The sequence below is a fragment of the Rhinatrema bivittatum genome, chromosome 19 (genome assembly GCF_901001135.1).
Source record: "Rhinatrema bivittatum chromosome 19, aRhiBiv1.1, whole genome shotgun sequence".
Taxonomy (NCBI): Eukaryota; Metazoa; Chordata; class Amphibia; order Gymnophiona; family Rhinatrematidae; genus Rhinatrema; species Rhinatrema bivittatum.
The window spans coordinates 31627380-31645327 of NC_042633.1; the positions used below are offsets into that span (position 1 = coordinate 31627380).

At 44.2% G+C, this 17948-nt stretch overlaps 2 protein-coding genes across 3 annotated transcripts in view; one reads left to right on the top strand and one right to left on the bottom strand.

Moving 5' to 3' along the window:
* Positions 1–11963, top strand: part of LOC115080446 (gastrula zinc finger protein XlCGF26.1-like) — a 15005-nt gene extending 3042 nt beyond the window's left edge. Inside the window, exons 3-8 of one of the 2 annotated variants that reach the window (XM_029584615.1) lie at positions 2837–2950; positions 3107–3208; positions 3597–3725; positions 5790–5897; positions 6327–7382; positions 9986–11963. In XM_029584615.1, the coding sequence (XP_029440475.1) occupies positions 2837–2950; positions 3107–3208; positions 3597–3725; positions 5790–5897; positions 6327–7382; positions 9986–10068 (1592 nt within the window). In that variant the 3' untranslated portion in view covers positions 10069–11963. The other variant, XM_029584614.1, reaches the window with a different exon arrangement.
* Positions 11905–17464, bottom strand: LOC115080361 (E3 ubiquitin-protein ligase TRIM39-like). Its single transcript, XM_029584506.1, has 4 exons — positions 17403–17464; positions 14650–14655; positions 14523–14546; positions 11905–12425 (listed from the first exon to the last, which is right to left on the bottom strand). The coding sequence occupies exons 3-4, from the start codon at positions 14542–14544 to the stop codon at positions 11905–11907; spliced, it is 543 nt and encodes a 180-aa protein (XP_029440366.1). The 5' UTR covers positions 14545–14546; positions 14650–14655; positions 17403–17464.
* Positions 17465–17948: the final 484 nt, after the last annotated feature.

Consider the following 17948-nt stretch of genomic DNA (forward strand, 5'->3'; position numbering starts at 1 on the left):
TGCAGGCCCGGCACAACTTGCTGCTCTGTGCTGCAAGGTAAATCCATTCTCTGTTCAACCAGAGGCTTCGTACAAGACCAGCTGGAACCTGTCTCTCTCTTCTACACAAATACCAACAAACAGAGGACCGTGTGTTCTCTTATGTACACGGATGTCCGGTATTACTGAATCAGCTACACCACAAATAGGTGATGGCCTTTATAGCGGAAATACCTTTTTTATTTTATTTTATTTCATCTTCAGCAACATAATTCTTTTGTTCTTGAAAAATATCCCTTCACCTCAGGTGTATCTTTAAAACATTGCCAATGGTCTTATTTCAATAGCCCTCTCTTATGCAGTCTCCTTATTTCACCAATTTTTAAATTGCTTTGTACTTAGCTCTGTTTAGTTAGAAGTAATCTTCTCTTATGCTGATCATTCATGTTGGTGAAATTGGAGCTGTCAGCCTGACACTGGCAGTGATTCAACTTTCCCAGCTTCCTCAGGGACTAAGAGAGCTATATAAAATATTAACAATTGTACTTATTCACAAGCCTTTCAATTCCCAGACTATTTCTCCCTTGTGTACATGAACAGTTTAAAAATGTACATTTTCGCTATCATTTTTTCAGCCTTCCTCGCCATGAAGCTAGCAGACAACTGGCGTGAGGTGTTGTGTGCTATTTAAATCTTAGTGGGACCAATAACCTCCGTCCATGCCTAAGCGAGGCGATCAACAGGTGGCTCTTGATTTCTCAGTTCTCTATCAAGTCCTCTGTGTGCTTTTTCTGCATGGCAACTTCCTACCCTATTACCTAATGTAGTTCTCTTTCAGGTACTTATCCAGGTTTCTGTGCACTAACCAATAACCTACGTCCATTCCTGAGCGAGGCTGCCAACCGGGTGGCGCATGATTTCTCAGTTCTCTATCAAGTCCTCTATGTTTGTTCTACATGCCACCTCCCTACCTCAAAGCAATGCTAAGATAAAGGAACTTTTAAGGTGGGAGGAGGTTTCTCAGGCTAGGGAAGGTCAGTTTATGACACTGTCATATTGAGTAAAGGATCCTCTCTCAAGCATTTTCTATGTATGGTTTGAAAACTATAAAGTAACAGCTTTCACAAGAGATTGTAAGACACAGTAATGCTCTGCCTATCTTGAAGGTTTGGCATCTGTGCTTCCAAGGATATGAAATATTAAATTTATATTTGTTCTGACCAAAAAAAAAAACCCGGTGCTGCCTCTGACACAGAAGCAGGGGAAACCACTTCTGGCCGAGCAGCTGCAAGAGCACTCGTAGCCTGAGATTGCCCAGACATGCCCTCTCCTGAATTATCAATAACCGATAATGGAGTTACTGGGAAAGGATCTAACTGCAATGGTTTATAACCTGGAGCTACGTCTTTTGGATCCACACTTGTTAAATAGTGTGGTTCTCTTTCAGGTTCTTGTCCGCTGTTCGTGTGAACGCCGAATTGTCGGAGGACAATGCGTGCTTACTTAATTCTCTATTCGATGTTGCTTTTATTATTTCCCTTGCATTACAACACGGACCCTCCTGACTTTTGTGATTCTCATTCATGTGCTACTCTCTCTGTTGTAGATTGGCATCCGTCGGACATTTTTCAAGAACAAGAGAATTATGTTGCTGAAGACGAAATAAAATAAAATAAAAACGGTATTTCCGCTATAAAGGCCATCACCTATTTGTGGTGGAGCAGATTCAGTAATACCGGACAGCCGTGTACATAAGAGAACACATGGTCCTCTGTTCGGTGGTATTTCATTATATTAAGAGAGGACTGCTTTTGGGTTTTGTAAGTTTTGGTGTGATCTCTTTTCTATACAACAAAAGCTGGCACAGGGGAACAGGAGGGAGGATTCACTTCTCTGATTCCCTCCTGAGAATCATAAACTCTGTATAAGGGTCTGATATGTTAGCTCTGCACCAGATAACTCTGTTGTACAACATGTAACCCTCTGCAGGTGGTAATCGGATGTCACTGATCAAATACTCCTTTTTCCCTGTCACTGGCCTCTAGATCAGGGGTAGGCAAACCATGGCACACGGATCAGAACCAGCGTATCTCCTCCTTCTTTGTGGCCCACCTACCTTGCACACATCCACTGTTGGATTGGGCCTGCTGTGGCCGCTACCTGCAGCCTGTCCTCTGTCAGTAGTGACGGCCCATGAGAGTCTGCTGGCGCACACCCCATCGCTGCTTAGGCAGGCTGCTGGAGGCCGGTGGTGCTGCGTCATTCTGCAGCACCACCGGCCGGGCCCCAGGCAGATTGCATCCCGCCAGCAGCCTGAAGAGGAGTGGAAGCCCCTGGCACTGGCAGAGGCAGAGAGTAAAAATAGGAGACAGTGAAAGTGAGAGCAATAGTAATAGAGTTATGTGAGTGAGGGAGAGAGCGTGTGGACTGAGAGCTTTAAGAGGACCCTGATGATGGATTTTCAGTGGGGTCCGTCCCCCCTCACCCCCCCCCCCCCCCGCTGCAGACTCGAGACCCAAATGTGGCCTAACGTTAAAAGAGTTACCCACCCCTGCTCTAGATCCTGTTCTCTTTAAGTTTTAGGATGTAATAAGGAGCAGGGTCTCCTGCTCTCCAGCAGGGCCCAGGACACCTGCAGTGCCTCCACCTTGGAGGGACAGGAATCAAAACAACGGCACCAGAAATCCTCCCAGCTTTAATTCTAATCAAGTGATCGTCTGGGGCCGTCTCCTCTTGCCAGGGTTTCTCATCCAAAGACGCCCGCACTCCCACTCGTCCATCAGAACAGGAAGTGGATGAAACCCCGGCTCTTCTAAAAGTGGAAGTTAAAATGGAATTTTGTTACCTTTATTGGCAGGTTATTCAATTCTGAACCCTGATGTGATATTCAGGATTAAGAAGGAAGATGAGAAATATTGCACTCAACCCTGTGAGCGGGAGGGAAAAGAAACCATGAAGGACCCCAGCGTGAGTAAGTAAATGTTCTACATTTAAAGGCTTAGCGTTTTCAGATCCCAGGAGATGGGGCATTAACAGCAAACGTTTAGAGATGTGAAATCCCTTCCCTAATATAACATTAGCAGGTCCTGGGTGACTCCTCCTAGCCAGGTTTGTTTTCTCATCCCAGGCCTTCCCATCGTAACGTCTGTGTTCTCACTGAGCGTTAAACAAGAGGAAGATCTGCCCTTCATGGACCCTCCTGAATCAGAGATTCCCCCTCCTGTAACAGGCGAGTATCCGACTCCTCCTGGACGCCTTCAGGAATTCAGCACCAAGGCAGCAAGAGGCTGTCACCCTCCTGTGGCAGCTGGATGAAAAAAAATATGTATTTTATAAATATATTCCTTTTAACTGACATTTTCAGCATTTTTTTTTTTTACAGTAGCTCTTTCTATGGATCTTGAGGAATGGAGTTGCCCATTTCAGTGTTAAAATGATCAGGATACTGCTAGAAAAGATTTCTGATGATGATCAGCACTGCAGCACCCCTCTTTTCTTAGCTTTGCATTGGTGTCAGTGCCTATGTAAACAGCAGAATTCTGAGCTCACGTGCACGGATAACAGAGGACCAGGAGTAACTTTTCTAAACATATTGTAACCATCTGTTCCCGCAACAGGTTTTCCCAGTGTTAAACCGGACCTATTAATCCGATTTAAGCAAGAGGGCATCAAGAGTGAGCCCCAGGAATGTGAGGAAGGAGGAGACCTGACGATCCCAGGCGCCCGTGAGGAGCTGCATGGAGCAGGTGAGGGAGCTTGGAGTAAAGCTGGTGCTGGCTGCTCCTAACATTTCACAGGAGAAAGAGCAGACATGGCATGAATGGGGCCTTAGAATTAAAGTCCCTGATGTCTAGCCTTTATTGCATGGATAATTTGTTTGTTCTTTTTCCATTATTGGGTTTTTTTTTTATATTTTTGAATTTCATTTCTTTCCTCTCCCTTTCCCTCTCTCATTCTCCCTCACCAAGTCCCTACGGCCCATCCGTCTTCCCATAGGCACGAACTCCAGTCCTGGATGAAGTCTCTCCTCTTTCTCTCCTTTGTGTTCTCCCTCCCTTTCCATGTCTCTCTGTCCTCGTCTTTCATCACCCTACTGTCTCTTATCCCCCTATTATTTATTTTATAGAATTTATATGCCGCAACATCCAAAATTCTGAGCAGCTTCCAATTAAAATATGCAATAATAATTTAATAGATAACATAAAGTTCTACATTATAAAATCACAATGACATACAACACCCACAAGTAAAATATTTTAAAAATAAGATAAATTAAAAAAAATAACAAAATAACAACAAAATAACAATAACATATCCTGCATTTGCTCACTTTAGGTGGGAAACTATTCCTGCAAATCATTACTGAAAAAAGCAATTTTGAACAGATGTGTTTTTAGTTGTTTTTTTAAAGACTTAGAGCATGTCTGCTTTCTTAAAGATAAAGCACCTCTCAGCACCAACACCAAATAATAATTTATCTCATGAGTCAGCAACATGAAACTGAAGGAGACGAAGAAAGAAATCAAGAAAGCAAAACGTCAGGCGGAAGAAAGGATTGCCAAAGAGGTAAAGCGCGGTGACCAACATTTTTCAGATACATCAGAGAAAGGAGAAAGGTCCAAAGTGATAAGGTGACAATGATCAATGTGCGGAGTCAGATGAAGAAATGGCCGAAATATTAAACAAATACTTCAGTTCAGTGTTCACTAAAGAGGACCCTGGAGAAGGACCCTCGCTAGATAACAAGACTGTGGATGGGGATGGAGTAGACGAAACTCCATTTACAGAAGAGACTGTATGGGAGGAGCTAGGAAACCTGAAAGTGGACAAGGCCATGGGACCTGATGAGGTTCATCCCAGCTCAGAGATGTGCTGGAGGGGCCGCTGCATTACCTGATCAATAGATCCCTGGAAACGGGAGTGGTACCGAGTGACTGGAGAAGAGCGGTGGTGGTCCCGCTTCACAAGAGTGGGAGCAGAGAGGAGGCCGTAGGTTAGCCTCACCTCGGTGGTGGGAAAAGTAATGGAGTCCCTGCTGAAGGAAAGGATAGTGAACTATCTAAAATCTGGTGGGTTGCTGGACCTGAGGCAGCATGGATTCAGCAGGGGAAGGTGCTGTCAGACAAATCTGATTGATTTTTTGATTGAGTGACTAGAGAATTGGATCAGGAAGAGTGCTCAATGTGATTTACTTGGATTTTAGTAAAGCTTCTGATACGGTCCCACATAGGAGACTCGTGAACAAAATGAGAAGCTTGGGAGTGGGTGCCAAGGTAGTGGTGTGGATTGCAAACTGGTTGACTGACAAGAGACAGCGAGTAATGGTAAATGGGACCTACTCTGAAGAAAGAACGGTGTTAAGTGGAGTGCCACAGGGATCGGTGTTGGGACCAGTTCTGCTCAATATCTTTGTGAGCGACATTGCGGAAGGGATAGAAGGTGTAAAGTTTATTTGCGGATAATACTAAGATCTTCAACAGAGTGGACACATCTGAAGCAGTAGAGAGAATGAAGTGCCAAGAAGTGCAGAGTCATGCACCTGGGGTGTGGTCATCCAAAAGAGCTGTATGTATGCTGGCCCAGCATTACAGCACCTCTAGGGCAGTAGTGCCTGCATTAGGCACTACTGCCCTAGAGGTCACATTGGCCATAGGCTAGCGGCGCCTCTGACAGAGGGTCATTAACTCTTCCACCAAGAGGGGTACATGTTCACAGAATTCCCATCATCTCCCTTTATCCACTGCTGCTTTTTCTTAAGTCAATATCCAGGACTCTTTCAAAGCTTAAGACATTTCCCATTTTTGTAACAGGCAGCCAAGGTTACAGTCCTGATCCCACCATACAGACCCTGAAAATAGAAGAGCTTCATGTCAGCGACCAACTGGAGGGAGGAGAGGAGGATACGGATAGCAAGAGCGGTGAGCAAAGAATTCCTTTATAAGAAAATGCTTGCCATGGAGTATTTAAAACTTTACATATAGAGGCTAAATATTTTTACTAGCTTGGAGTTACATTTTATTAATATGTCATTAAGATTCAGTTGCTTTAGAATGACAGCTCTGAGGTTCAGGGACCCAGGTCCAGAATGAATCAGCAGAGTGCTGCAGAGTTTTTGGTCAGTGGCTGTAATCAGAGAGAAGGGAAACACTGGATAGACGGGAGGTGAGGATGAGATGCCCAGAACTAGCAGGAAGAGATCAGACATGGCCTGTTTCCCTCTGCTCACGTGCTATTACCTATCTGTACCTGTCTGCCAGCAGCAGCACTTCCAGGTATGTGTCATATGAAGCCTTAGACAAGAAAATGTCTTTATAATTAGTGATCATACTCTGATTTTTATCCAACAGATGATGGATTCAGGAACGATAGTGAGAGGCAGGGAATGAGTGATGGAGAGCAGAGAGAGGAACGGAAACTGAGAGACCCCTCGCGAGACTGCCACTATCCTTCAGCTGATTGTGAAGGAGGGAACAGTAGAGGAACAGCACCCAGGGTGAAAAAAAAAGCCCAAGAGGGGAGACCCAACCCATGTCCTGAGCAAGAGAGAAATGCCAAGCAGTGTTCAAATCTTGGACAAACTCAGAGCCTCAGTGATGGAGAGAGATCATTTAAAAGTGCTGATATGTGGGAAAACTTCATCATAAACACACATTCTGCTGACCACCAAGAAAAGTCTGAATGCGGGAACAAATTCGGTGAGAGGTCGAGTCTCACATGCATCCATCATAGCAGGGAGAAAAGAATGATAATTACCGAAGATGAGAAAAGAACCCCTAAGAAAACAAAACTTCCAGCACACCGAACAATTCACATACAAAAAAAACCATTAAAATGTACGCAGTGCGAAAAATGCTTTGTCTATAGAGCTAAGCTGGAAAGACATGTAAAAATTCACTCAGCAGGAGGAACAGATCAGGGTCCCGCAGGTGAAGAAAAGTTTAATAGGAAGTCAAACCTAACAGAATATAAAACGTTTCACAAAAGAGACAAGCTCTTCCAATGTACTGAATATGAAAAATGTTTTGCATGTAGAACACAGCTTACAAGTCATCAAAATTTTCACAAAAGACAGAAACTGTTTAACAGTTCTGAATATGATAAAGGTTTCAGACAAAAAACTGAAGTAAGAATATATGAAAGAAACCACACCGGAGACAAATCATATAAATGTTCTGAATGTGATAAATGTTTCAAAAAAAAATCAAACCTGAAAACACATGTAACAGTTCACACTGGAGAGAAACCATATAAATGCTCAGAATGTGATAAATGTTTCACAAAAAAATCGAACCTGAAAACACACAATACAGTTCACACTAGAGAGAAACCATATAAATGTTCTGAATGTGATAAATGTTTCGGGCTGAAAAGTCACCTGCAACGGCATGAAATGATTCATAGAGGTGAGAAACCATTTACATGTTCTGAATGTGATAAATGCTTCAGTCAGAAAATTCACCTGCAACTGCATGAAATGAACCATAGGAATGAAAAATTATTTAAATGTTCTGAATGTGATAAATGCTATAATCTGAAATCTAGTCTTCGAAAACACAAAAGGATCCACATGGATGATAAACCATTTAAATGTTCTGAATGTGATAAATGTTTCATTCAGAAATCTGATCTTAGGAAGCATGTAAGAATCCACATGGATCAAAGCTAATGGTTAGAGCAGCAAGCCAGAGAAGCCAGCGTTCAAATCCAGTTGCTGCTCCTTGTGACTTGGGTATGTTATATCCAACTCCATTGCCTTGGGTACAAACATAGGGCCCCATTTCCTAAGCATTATTTACCATAGACACACAATGGCAGAAAATCTTTATTAAATTGGCCCCTCTCCCTCTCATTTGGTCATTAAAAGGATAGTGGAAAAAGTGGTATTAGAGCAATTAAGTGATTCTCTTGAACATTCCTTACTGGATCCCCATCAATATGGGTTCAGCATGAATCTAAGCAGCAAAGTATTATTACTCTCAACAATTGATACAGCATATCGTGGTTTTGAAGATAAAACGAGCAAATATCTGGTCCTATTAGATATATCCTCAGCCTTTGATACCCTAAACCACACCATACTATTAACATGATAACAGGATATTGGAATCACTAGTTTTCTTCTTAGTAAAAGGATTGCAGCAAGTGCATATTGAAAACAGTGTTTTCTCTATGCTTGATTTAATCACAGGGGCTTCCTCGGGGTTCAGATCTATCGGCAACACTCTTTAGTATTTACCTTGCTCCACTTTGCCAGCTGCTCGCTGGTCTTGGAGTCTGCATAAGATCTATGAAGATGATATTCAGTTTTTTGTTCCAATCACATTTTCTTGGGGGTCACACTATACATTGTTACAATCTGTTTATCGGCAAACAATGATTATTTCATCACACATTAATGTTAAATGTCAGTAAAACGGAGCTGTTAATCCTGAGTAGATTCCCTGTGGTCAATCCACCCACTGAACTCTTATTTGTTGGTTAGAAAATACAAATTGCTTTGTCTTACTTGAAGCTAACCTGTCCATGGAAGTTCACATTCAAAATGTAATCAGAGCTTCTCTTTTCAAACTGAGAATGTTAAGACAGTTGAAACTATTTCTGCCACCCAATGACTTTCAGACCGTGCTACAGGCTCTCATCTGAACAGGTTTAGACCACTGTAATTCTCTTTACCTTGGTCTACCTGCTTCAGTTTTCAAACCTCTTCAAATTGTTTGAAATTCAGCAGTACGTGTACTAACTGATACTAGGTTACATTAACATATCACTCTTGTACTTCATTCACTCCAATGGCTTCCGATACAGCAGTTTGGAAACCAGCAAGAAGTTAGTTAGTGAACATGAAGAACTTTGTCACGTGACAGGTATGAATAGTGGAACAAAGGTAATCGCCAATAAATGTGGCTCAATATGAACTGCACAGAGCTTAGCATAAGGATCTTTAGACATGATATTTTCACATATTGTTTTAGTCTGCCTAGTAACAAGTAAAAATAGAGACAGGAAAAGCTTCTGTAGGCAATCTGATAAGCTCAATGCCTAATTGTCTTTGAAACATAGAACAGGATGTCTCCTAACAGAAACCGTAGCTCAAGGCATAAACTTGCTAAAAACTGTGAATGCTAGATAACATAACTGAAACTGTCCAACCTGTAGCAGAGCCAGAAATGGGAGTATAAGGGACAGGCAATTAACAGTCTCTGGCAGATCATCAGCAACAGAGTGCCTTAGCAATTTCGTGGTGTTCTCCAGGCCTGTGGTCTCCCGATTTTCCCAGATACATTGACTCACAAAGGAAGACTGTGAGGGAAGTATCACATAAGAACAGCATGGCATGTTCTTATGTCTCCCCCTCCTCTCCCTCAGGTATGTTTCCATCTCCAATCCCCCATAAATTCATCTCCAGAGGATGTGGTTACTGCAGTTAGTGTAGCTGTGTTTAAAAAAGGATTGGATAAGTTCTTGGAGGAGAAGTCCATTACCTGCTATTAATTAAGCTTTGTTTCTGCAATGCGATGTGCCTTTGCTGATTTTTACAATATTTAGTAAACAAAGTATTTGCTTTTACAAGTTTGTGTCTGTGTGTTCTATGACATAATGCACCACAACTCATTTCACCATTTACAAGTGGAGAGCTAAGTTTAAGATTGCTATATTAATTCATAAAATTCTGAACGCACCTGAATTTACTCTATTTTACGTGTTTAGCTTCCAGGCAGATCGTTATAATCTGCTAACCATGGGCATTTGGAAGTCCCCTCTGTCCGTCTCACCTGGCTAGGTGAGACACGTGACAGAGCCTTTTCACTTGCTGGCCCAATCATTTGGAATTTGTTACCCGAGCTGCTTCAGTTAATCACATATCACAGGCAATGTAAGAAACATTTACAAGCTTATGTCATTTAACTTAAGCCTTTGAAACTCCTCAGCAATGCAGGTAATCTTTTACATTTTGCAAGTATGTGATGTTTATTTTACATCTATTTCTCTTTTCCTCCTTCTCCAGCCAGCCTCCAACTCATCATTCAAAACATAAAAGGTGTAAAAGAAAAGTCCCTCCGTTTCTTCCCTGCTGGAGGTAGGAGCTGAATTTGATGATCCTTCCAGCCTCATCTTTCAGTGATGGTGCGTGCCAAACACCGAGCTCACCTGCTCATGAATCAGCTCCGAGGGGTATTCGCAGGGGGTATAGAGAAGGGCTACCAAAAGGACGCAGAACAGCAGATGGAGAGAGAGAAAAGCCTCGCCTGGTGCCACCTGCAGTAGCTCAGGAGTAATCTGTACCCAAGCCAGAAACATTATGTGCCAAAAACTTGTAATAAAAACTCGGTAAGTTATGAACAAACCAAGAACCGACGTATGCTGAAAGGATTATAGCTGAGCGGAAGGCTCTCCCCCTCCAACCCGGACGGGTTCTGGACTGATCCGTGGCTGAATTCAGGGAAGTCTTGAATAGGCAAAGAGAATCCTTGGCTGTGAAGAAATCTCCTGATTTCCTCATTTACATAGTAAGCTCAGTGGGGAGAAGACCTTGGATTGTTCATTGTTTTCCCTTACGTTAACTTATTTATGTGAAACTGTGAGGAAGTGGCTCTCAGAATGAGCTTCTTTTTTTACATTTATTAATTCTATGGTCCTTGCTGTGGGAGGAGGGCAGTGGTGTCCCAGTGCAGACCACATCAGCTGGAGTTGGGTTGCGGCCTTAGAGAGTGACCCACAGATAGGCAGCAGTGTCCAGATGCCTGGGGCACCATTAGGGGCCAGAGTGGTGGCACTGACAGCCTCACGGAGGGTGGCAGCGGCACATCAGGAGAGGGTCGCTGTGGAGCCAGATCAGCAGCAGGGCAGAGGGGCATCAGGTTCAGGTGATATCTTGTATTTTCAGCTGAGACCATCGGCAGTGAGGGGAGGGCAGAGTCCGGTGCCAGAGAAGACGGTATAGGGTGGCATGAAACATGGCAGTGAGGGGATGTATTGGGACTGGGGGTTGTGCAGGGACGTGGGAGTGTGAGAAGGGGTGGCAGAGGTTCCAGGTTCTCTGGGGGACGAGGCCACGCGAGATGGTGAGAGCAGATTACAGCATCGGCCTCAGTGGCAGTTCCTATCTGTGGTCCCTTCAGGGGACAATTTTGGAAACCAGGATGTGAAAACTGAAGTCTCCATTGGACAGAGGCAGCGTCAGGGGGAAGATGAGGCTGGGTAGCATGTGTGAGGATTTCTTTAAGAAAGCACTGCACATGCTCTATGGGGCGGCCTTTCTACCTGCGGCACTGGCAGACCCTCCATTTTCAACTGGGAACTCTGTGAGGACTTACCCTTTCAGAATTAGCAATTCTCTCACAAGTACATTCAGCCCCTGCCCCAGAGAGTTTACAAGCAAAATGAATATTTCTCATCCATACTCCTTCCCAGAGATCGATGTGTACACTGGGTGTGTGTGTGTGTGTGTTTTCTCCGACAGCAAGAAACCCTCAGAAATAATATATGGAGTAAGTAGCAAATGAAGAACAGCTTTTATTATTAATATTCCTATTATCAATCCTACAGTACTACAGAAATAATTTACCACAAATTACATACACGTACAATGAGTCCCTGCCCCCAGGAGCTTACAATCAAGTTAATATTCCTCATCCTTCTTCCTCGTGTACATTTCGATGTAACTTCACTCACTCACAAGCTCTGATCCCATCTCTGTCACTTGCATGGTATTCAATTTGCATAAACTTATTTTATCAGTTTTGAAAGAAAGACGTGTTTGCTGGGTTAGTCAATTTGGGCTGGAAAAAAATAAGCTTTATTAGTATAAAGGAAAGAAGGAATGCCTCTGATATTGCTGAGCAATGATTTCAGACGTTTAACATAAATCCGGAAACCGCTTTCACCTCTGACAGTCTCCCAGAGACTGGAGCCGATAATCCTCTCTCACTTACAGCCTTGCACCGAGCGGATCTTCAGAGCCCCATAGGTGTAGAAGAAAGGCCGGAGAGGACCGGCGAAGGTGCCGGTGAAGGTGTAGAGATGAGCTTTCTCGTCTGCATCGTAAAATGAAACTTCCCCTGCCTCGTAGTCCAGGAGAATCCCCACGGTCTGGGGTCTCTCGCTCACGGGGAGCGGGCTCCAGGGGGAGGTGAGGGCACAGTTTTCACCTTCGGACCACAGCCCCACCGCCCAGTATCCAGCCTCGGGTGACCGTGTGGCCCCTCCCTTCCTCTTCACAGAGTCGCTGCACACCCCCACCACGCAGTCATTCTCGTCATCCACCTCCACCTCCCAGTAATGTCTCCCCGAGGTGAAGGCCTCATGCCCCAGCACGGAGGGATCAGCATCGAATCTCTTGGGACTGTCGGGCAGCTTCTGACTCGTCTCTCCCCGTTTGACGCTTTTCCCATCCTTAGACAGGACGAGCTCAGGATGAGCAGTCTCAGGATCCAGAGTCACATTCACTGCAGGGAGGAGAGACATTAATAAACATGAGCACACACTTCTCATTGGCTCCTCACATCCCCATCTCTGTTCCTCAATTACTCACTTAGTCAATGAGAGAGGGCTGTTCCTCACTGATGGCTCAGTCATACCAGCGATTTTATTGGCCATTTCGTATTCACTGTTACCCTTTGGACCAATTTCCATTCCATTCCATTAAGGATTTAGTTATTGAAAGACAGTTTCCGATTGGTTAATTTTCCCCCAGTCTTCCCATAAGAAGCAACCTTATTGGCCTCCTGTGTCCCTCACTAACATTCTGGTTTTAGAGATGCAGGGACTTTTCCTTCTCAGAAGATGGCGGAAGGACTCGTCTCATGAGTTGAATCTATTTACGTTTCCAGTGAAACCCCCGCTACTCAACACCAATAAAGGCAGCTCCAACTCTTACAATTAGGCCAATGCGCTATGGACGGGCTTAAAACGTGCATCCAAACTGGGCACACGGTTTTTTTTAACACGCGCACAATCACCTCTCTTGGGTGCCCAATGAAATAAGCGAATGAGCCGCCACGTTAAATAGGACGCGCTAGGGATAAATTGTGCGTCCCTAGCGTCCGTTTTTTCCCGCGGCGGCTATTTTACCAGCACAATACGTACGCGCAATATCCACAGCCTGGAGTGTGTATGTTGTGGGTTTGTATAGTGCGCCCCCAATTTTTTTTTTGTTTACATCAGAACCTTTTTTGCATGGCGCTGCTTTCTGTGGTTCCCGCTACTTAGTATCGAGATGATACTAGAGGCCACTTTGACACGCAGAGACGTTCAAACAGAACAGTGCACTCTTGTGAAGATTTGATGTCCTACAGAGTGAGGAAACTCACACAACGGTGAGATTTGTACAATGTTCTCTCACTCTGCATGTCAAAGTGGCCCCTAACCCCTACACTACTACCTAAACCTCACCTCGACTTACTAGGAGGGCCTCCTATAGTAGCATAAATAGCTGCTTACTATGATGCAACCCCAGAGGCTCTCTCTCTCCTCCCCCCCTCCCCTCCCCTCTCTTCTCTCCCTCCCACATCTCTGTCCTTCCCCCAGCCTAAAAATGCCCAAAGCGAAATTTGCAAAGAAATTGCAAATTGCATTATGGGCATATAGCACACAACACAATTGAAAAAGGTGTAGTTATTTACAGTGATATTGGGTGTTATGGCTTCGCAAAGGGCGAAGGCAGCCCACTTTTTTTCGGAAATCCCGCCCCAGACTCCTCCCCTTTTCAAAATTTGCATCGCGCCATGCGTTATGACGCCTATTGTGTGCGTTAAGGCGTTTTTGCATGCATTGCGAAAACACCATAATGCGATTTGATAAATGACCTTATAAGATTGTAAGCCCTCTGAGGATAGGGAAATACCCACAGTACCTGAATCCGCTGTGAAGTGTTGAAAAGCGGAATATAAAAGAGTCAAATAAATAAATTGTAATGACCTTTGCTCTACTTCAGCTAAAGCTAATGTCCTATGCTGACCAAACTGGTTCAAACCAGAATTGTTTTTCAGTTAATGGTAGCATTTTATGGGTTCTCACAGTTTCTAAATTATTATTCATGAGATTAGTAAACCTGCAGAGTTACTGATAATTAATAGAGTTTTTTCTTGGTCAGAAACGGAGTTTCAACTTATATGGAAATACATCATTTTGTGTGCAAGACCAGTGAAAAGTGCAAAGCTCCAATTAATAACTAAACTACGTAATGGACTACTGTTTAATATTGAACAATTGAAATGATATATCGGTCTGTATTTACTGATTTCTTCAACTTAGCATAATGTATGCTGTCTCTTTACATGTAAGTAAATAAAGAGAAACATTACCACAGTCACTAGATGTGTTTACTGTCTAATAAATCTAGCCAGGGGTCTAGTAGGGTCCCACGGAGTGCCCTGAATGTGGCAGATCTGACACTTGTAATCACTGAGAATAAGTTTTTGGATCAGCAAACTACGAATTACTTTTAAATAAATAAGTATGTAAATAATTAAAAGGAGGATCTGCAGGTCACATTAATAGACTGGATCATTTTGTATAATTAATTATATATCAGATTCAGTTACCTGCATATTTGCTGCAATCCATCTCTGAATTAAAACAAAGATAAATATTGATTAGAGGTCATAGAAGAGAAATAAATACAATACTATGAAGAAACATTTATTTCATCTAAATGTGAATACAACTTACCAAGTCCTGCAGGGTGGGATTTTGTTTTTGTAGAGAAAAAAAGTAATAAATAGAAAAATGCTGGAGATTTCACTTTGTACTTATCAGAGAACTTATGACATTTCTTTTGTTATAAAGTAAGAAGCCGAGGCTTTTTATGAGCTAGAATATGATCATAAATAGATATGCACAAAAATTAGAATTCTCACTCTCTTTTTATGTTCAGACTTCTTATTTTAATTTGTCAGATAATTCAGAAGTTTCAGTGGCCCCTGATTGTGATTTTCCTGGTTCCTGCACCAGTGATTCCATATTTTGTCACCTTTTCTAAGGCGGATGCTGATGATACAGTCAGGATAAAATTGTTGGGCCCTTACAGGGTAACTGTCAAAGTGATTTCCAGGAGTAACAAGCATTTTACCTGAGAAATCATCTGATAATTGTCTACCCTCAGTGTGCCTGAAGGAGCATACGATGAATGGATGTGTTTCTTGGGGGGAGTATTAATGGGGCACTGTGTTGAGTGGAAACATTTATAGGGGAGGAGGTGTTAAAGGTGCACAGTTTGAGCGAAAGGGGCCAGGAGAGAAAGTGTGTTAAAGGTGTATGCAGTGACTAGAGGCATTCCTGGGAAGGGGGAGAAAGTATGTTAAAGGCATTTCTGGGAAGGTTGAAAGGTGCACAGATGCAGGAGGTGTTTGCAGGTGTTCCCAGGGGTGGGAGAAGGTGTTAAAGGTGCGTGCCATGAATGGAGGGAGTGTTACAGGTGCACGCATTGAGTGATAGCATTCCCGGGAAGGGGGAGAAAGTATGTTAAAGGCATTCCTGGGAAGGTTGAAAGGTGCACAGATGCAGGAGGTGTTTGCAGGTGTTCCCAGGGGTGGGAGGAGGTGTTAAAGGTGCGTGCCATGAATGGAGGGAGTGTTAGAGGTGCACGCATTGAGTGATAGCATTCCCGGAAAGGGGGAGAAAGTATGTTAAAGGCATTCCTGGGAAGGTTGAAAGGTGCACAGATGCAGGAGGTGTTTGCAGGTGTTCCCAGGGGTGGGAGGAGGTGTTAAAGGTGCGTGCCATGAATGGAGGGAGTGTTACAGGTGCACGCATTGAGTGATAGCATTCCCGGGAAGGGGGAGAAAGTATGTTAAAGGCATTCCTGGGAAGGATGAAAGGTGCACAGATGCAGGAGGTGTTTGCAGGTGTTCCCAGGGGTGGGAGGAGGTGTTAAAGGTGCGTGCCATGAATGGAGGGAGTGTTAGAGGTGCACGCTGTGAGTGATAGCATTCCCGGGAAGGGGGAGAAAGTATGTTAAAGGCATTCCTGGGAAGGATGAAAGGTGCACACATTGAGTGGAGGCATTTCCCAGGAGCGTGCTAAAGATGCGCGCGCTCAGTGGTCATTTCTACAGCGCACCTCTTAGCTACTACTGTACCGAGCCATGGGGTGAGAGCACTTTCAGTACTGCATGCATTTCTGGTCACCCCATCTCAAGAAAGCAGAATTTGGAAAGGTGCAGAGGAGGGCGTTGAAAACGATAAAGGAGATGGAACATCTTCTCTCCTATGATGAGAGGCTACAAAGGGTAGGGGGCTCTACAGTGTGGAAAAAAAGAGATGGGAGCGGGGACGTCAGATCAGTGGGGTGAAATCAGTCAAGGACGGACACTGCAACAAGGGGACAGGCCCTGAAACTGACAAGGGGCAGATTGAAAAGAAATCGTAGAAAGTATTGTTTCAAACTCGGCCCCCAATCAAGCTTTGGAATCTGTTGCCAGAGGATATGGGCAAGGTGGCTGGCACAGCGCGGTTTAAAAGAGGTTTGGTTCATAACGCTTTATCAGGTAGACGAATGGGCTCAGTGCTCGCCTCCTGCCCGTGGGAAGGATGGAGACAGGGTAAGATCTGGTGGGTGAAGCTTGCTCCCTGCAGTGTGAGAAGTGACGGAGACATTCGTTTTAGGGGGGGGGAGTCTTGTGAACTGTCCTCATGGAAATAGAAGGAATCTACTCTCAAACTATAACTATAAGCGCATTCTTCAAGTGTTGTTACTGCAAACATTTTTTTTGGGGGGTAGATATGTCCTGCATACAAGAGAATTAATCATACACCAGAAAGTCAAACTTAGCCAACAAAATGCAGCTCTTCTCAACATGCAAACTCTGTATGGCAGACATGAGCAGGTTAGGGACTTTGACCTCTGTCCCAGGATAATATTTTACACCTAATGCGTTATTAATATTCTCTATCGGGAAACCAAAGTTTCCAGTCTTTGATGTCTCTTTTTTTCTCATGCGAAGGGCTTCTCTCTGTTCTCTCTTTGTTTTCCTCTCTCTTGGGCATCCTATTTCCTTCTTTGTTGTCTCTTCCCCTTGAGTAAATCTTTTAATACTTGATCTTCCCTTGAAGCTCTCTCTCCCTCCATTCCTTATTCCCTTTCTCCTCCAGTATCTCCCAGTCATCCCCCACCTCTCTATCCAGGGTCCTCCCTCTCTCTCCCTATTCCGGAGTCTTTTCCCCATCTCTCTCTTCCCAGGACCTGGTCCTCTCTCTGTTTCGCTATCCTGGGTCTTCTTTAATCGTTTCCCCCCCCGAGTTCTTTTCTCCCTTCTTCCTCAGTTCCTGGTCGTCTTCCTCTCTCCCTTCTCAGGCTGCCTCCTGGAGTTTCTCGCTTCAGGCCTGATCCTCTCTGTCTCCCATCTTCCGCCCTCCCACCCCCAGCAGCAGTTAGGTCTTCATCATGCCCCCCCCGGCCTTCTTTTCCCCACAAATCATTCTTACCTGGCTCTAACTCTGCTGGACTTTTCCACTCTGCTGTCGTCTCAGTCGCGAGTCCCTGCAGCACAGCGCACCTCTTTAAATAGGCATTCGAAAGAAGCAACTAACCGGTCAGGAATCTGGAAAGTCGGCATTGCCCTGCAACTACTGTCATCTTGTTTCTTTGTTTGTAGGAGTTTTTATTTGTTCGTTTTGTGTTAAGAGATTATGGACATGTCATCATGTGCCTCACCTTGAACTTTGGAAGGTGTGCCTAAGAAATATTGTAAAGAAATCAATCAATCTATGGCCTGGAGTAGTGACTCTCCAAGTAAACACATCACAGCCAGGGCCCCCCAGTGTCCTCTGACCCCACAGTCATGCCAGGGGCCGCAAAATGTGGCCCTCACCGTGGAACTGTCCGGTCTAGGCCAAACCGCTGTATAAGACAGAGGGCTGGGTCCAGCCAGAACACTGGTGGAAGTAGAATGGCTCGCTCCTCCCTCCCTGGTGATTGACACAACGTCACTGTCAAACATTAGGTTTAGGCAGGGGAGGGGAAGTGACAAT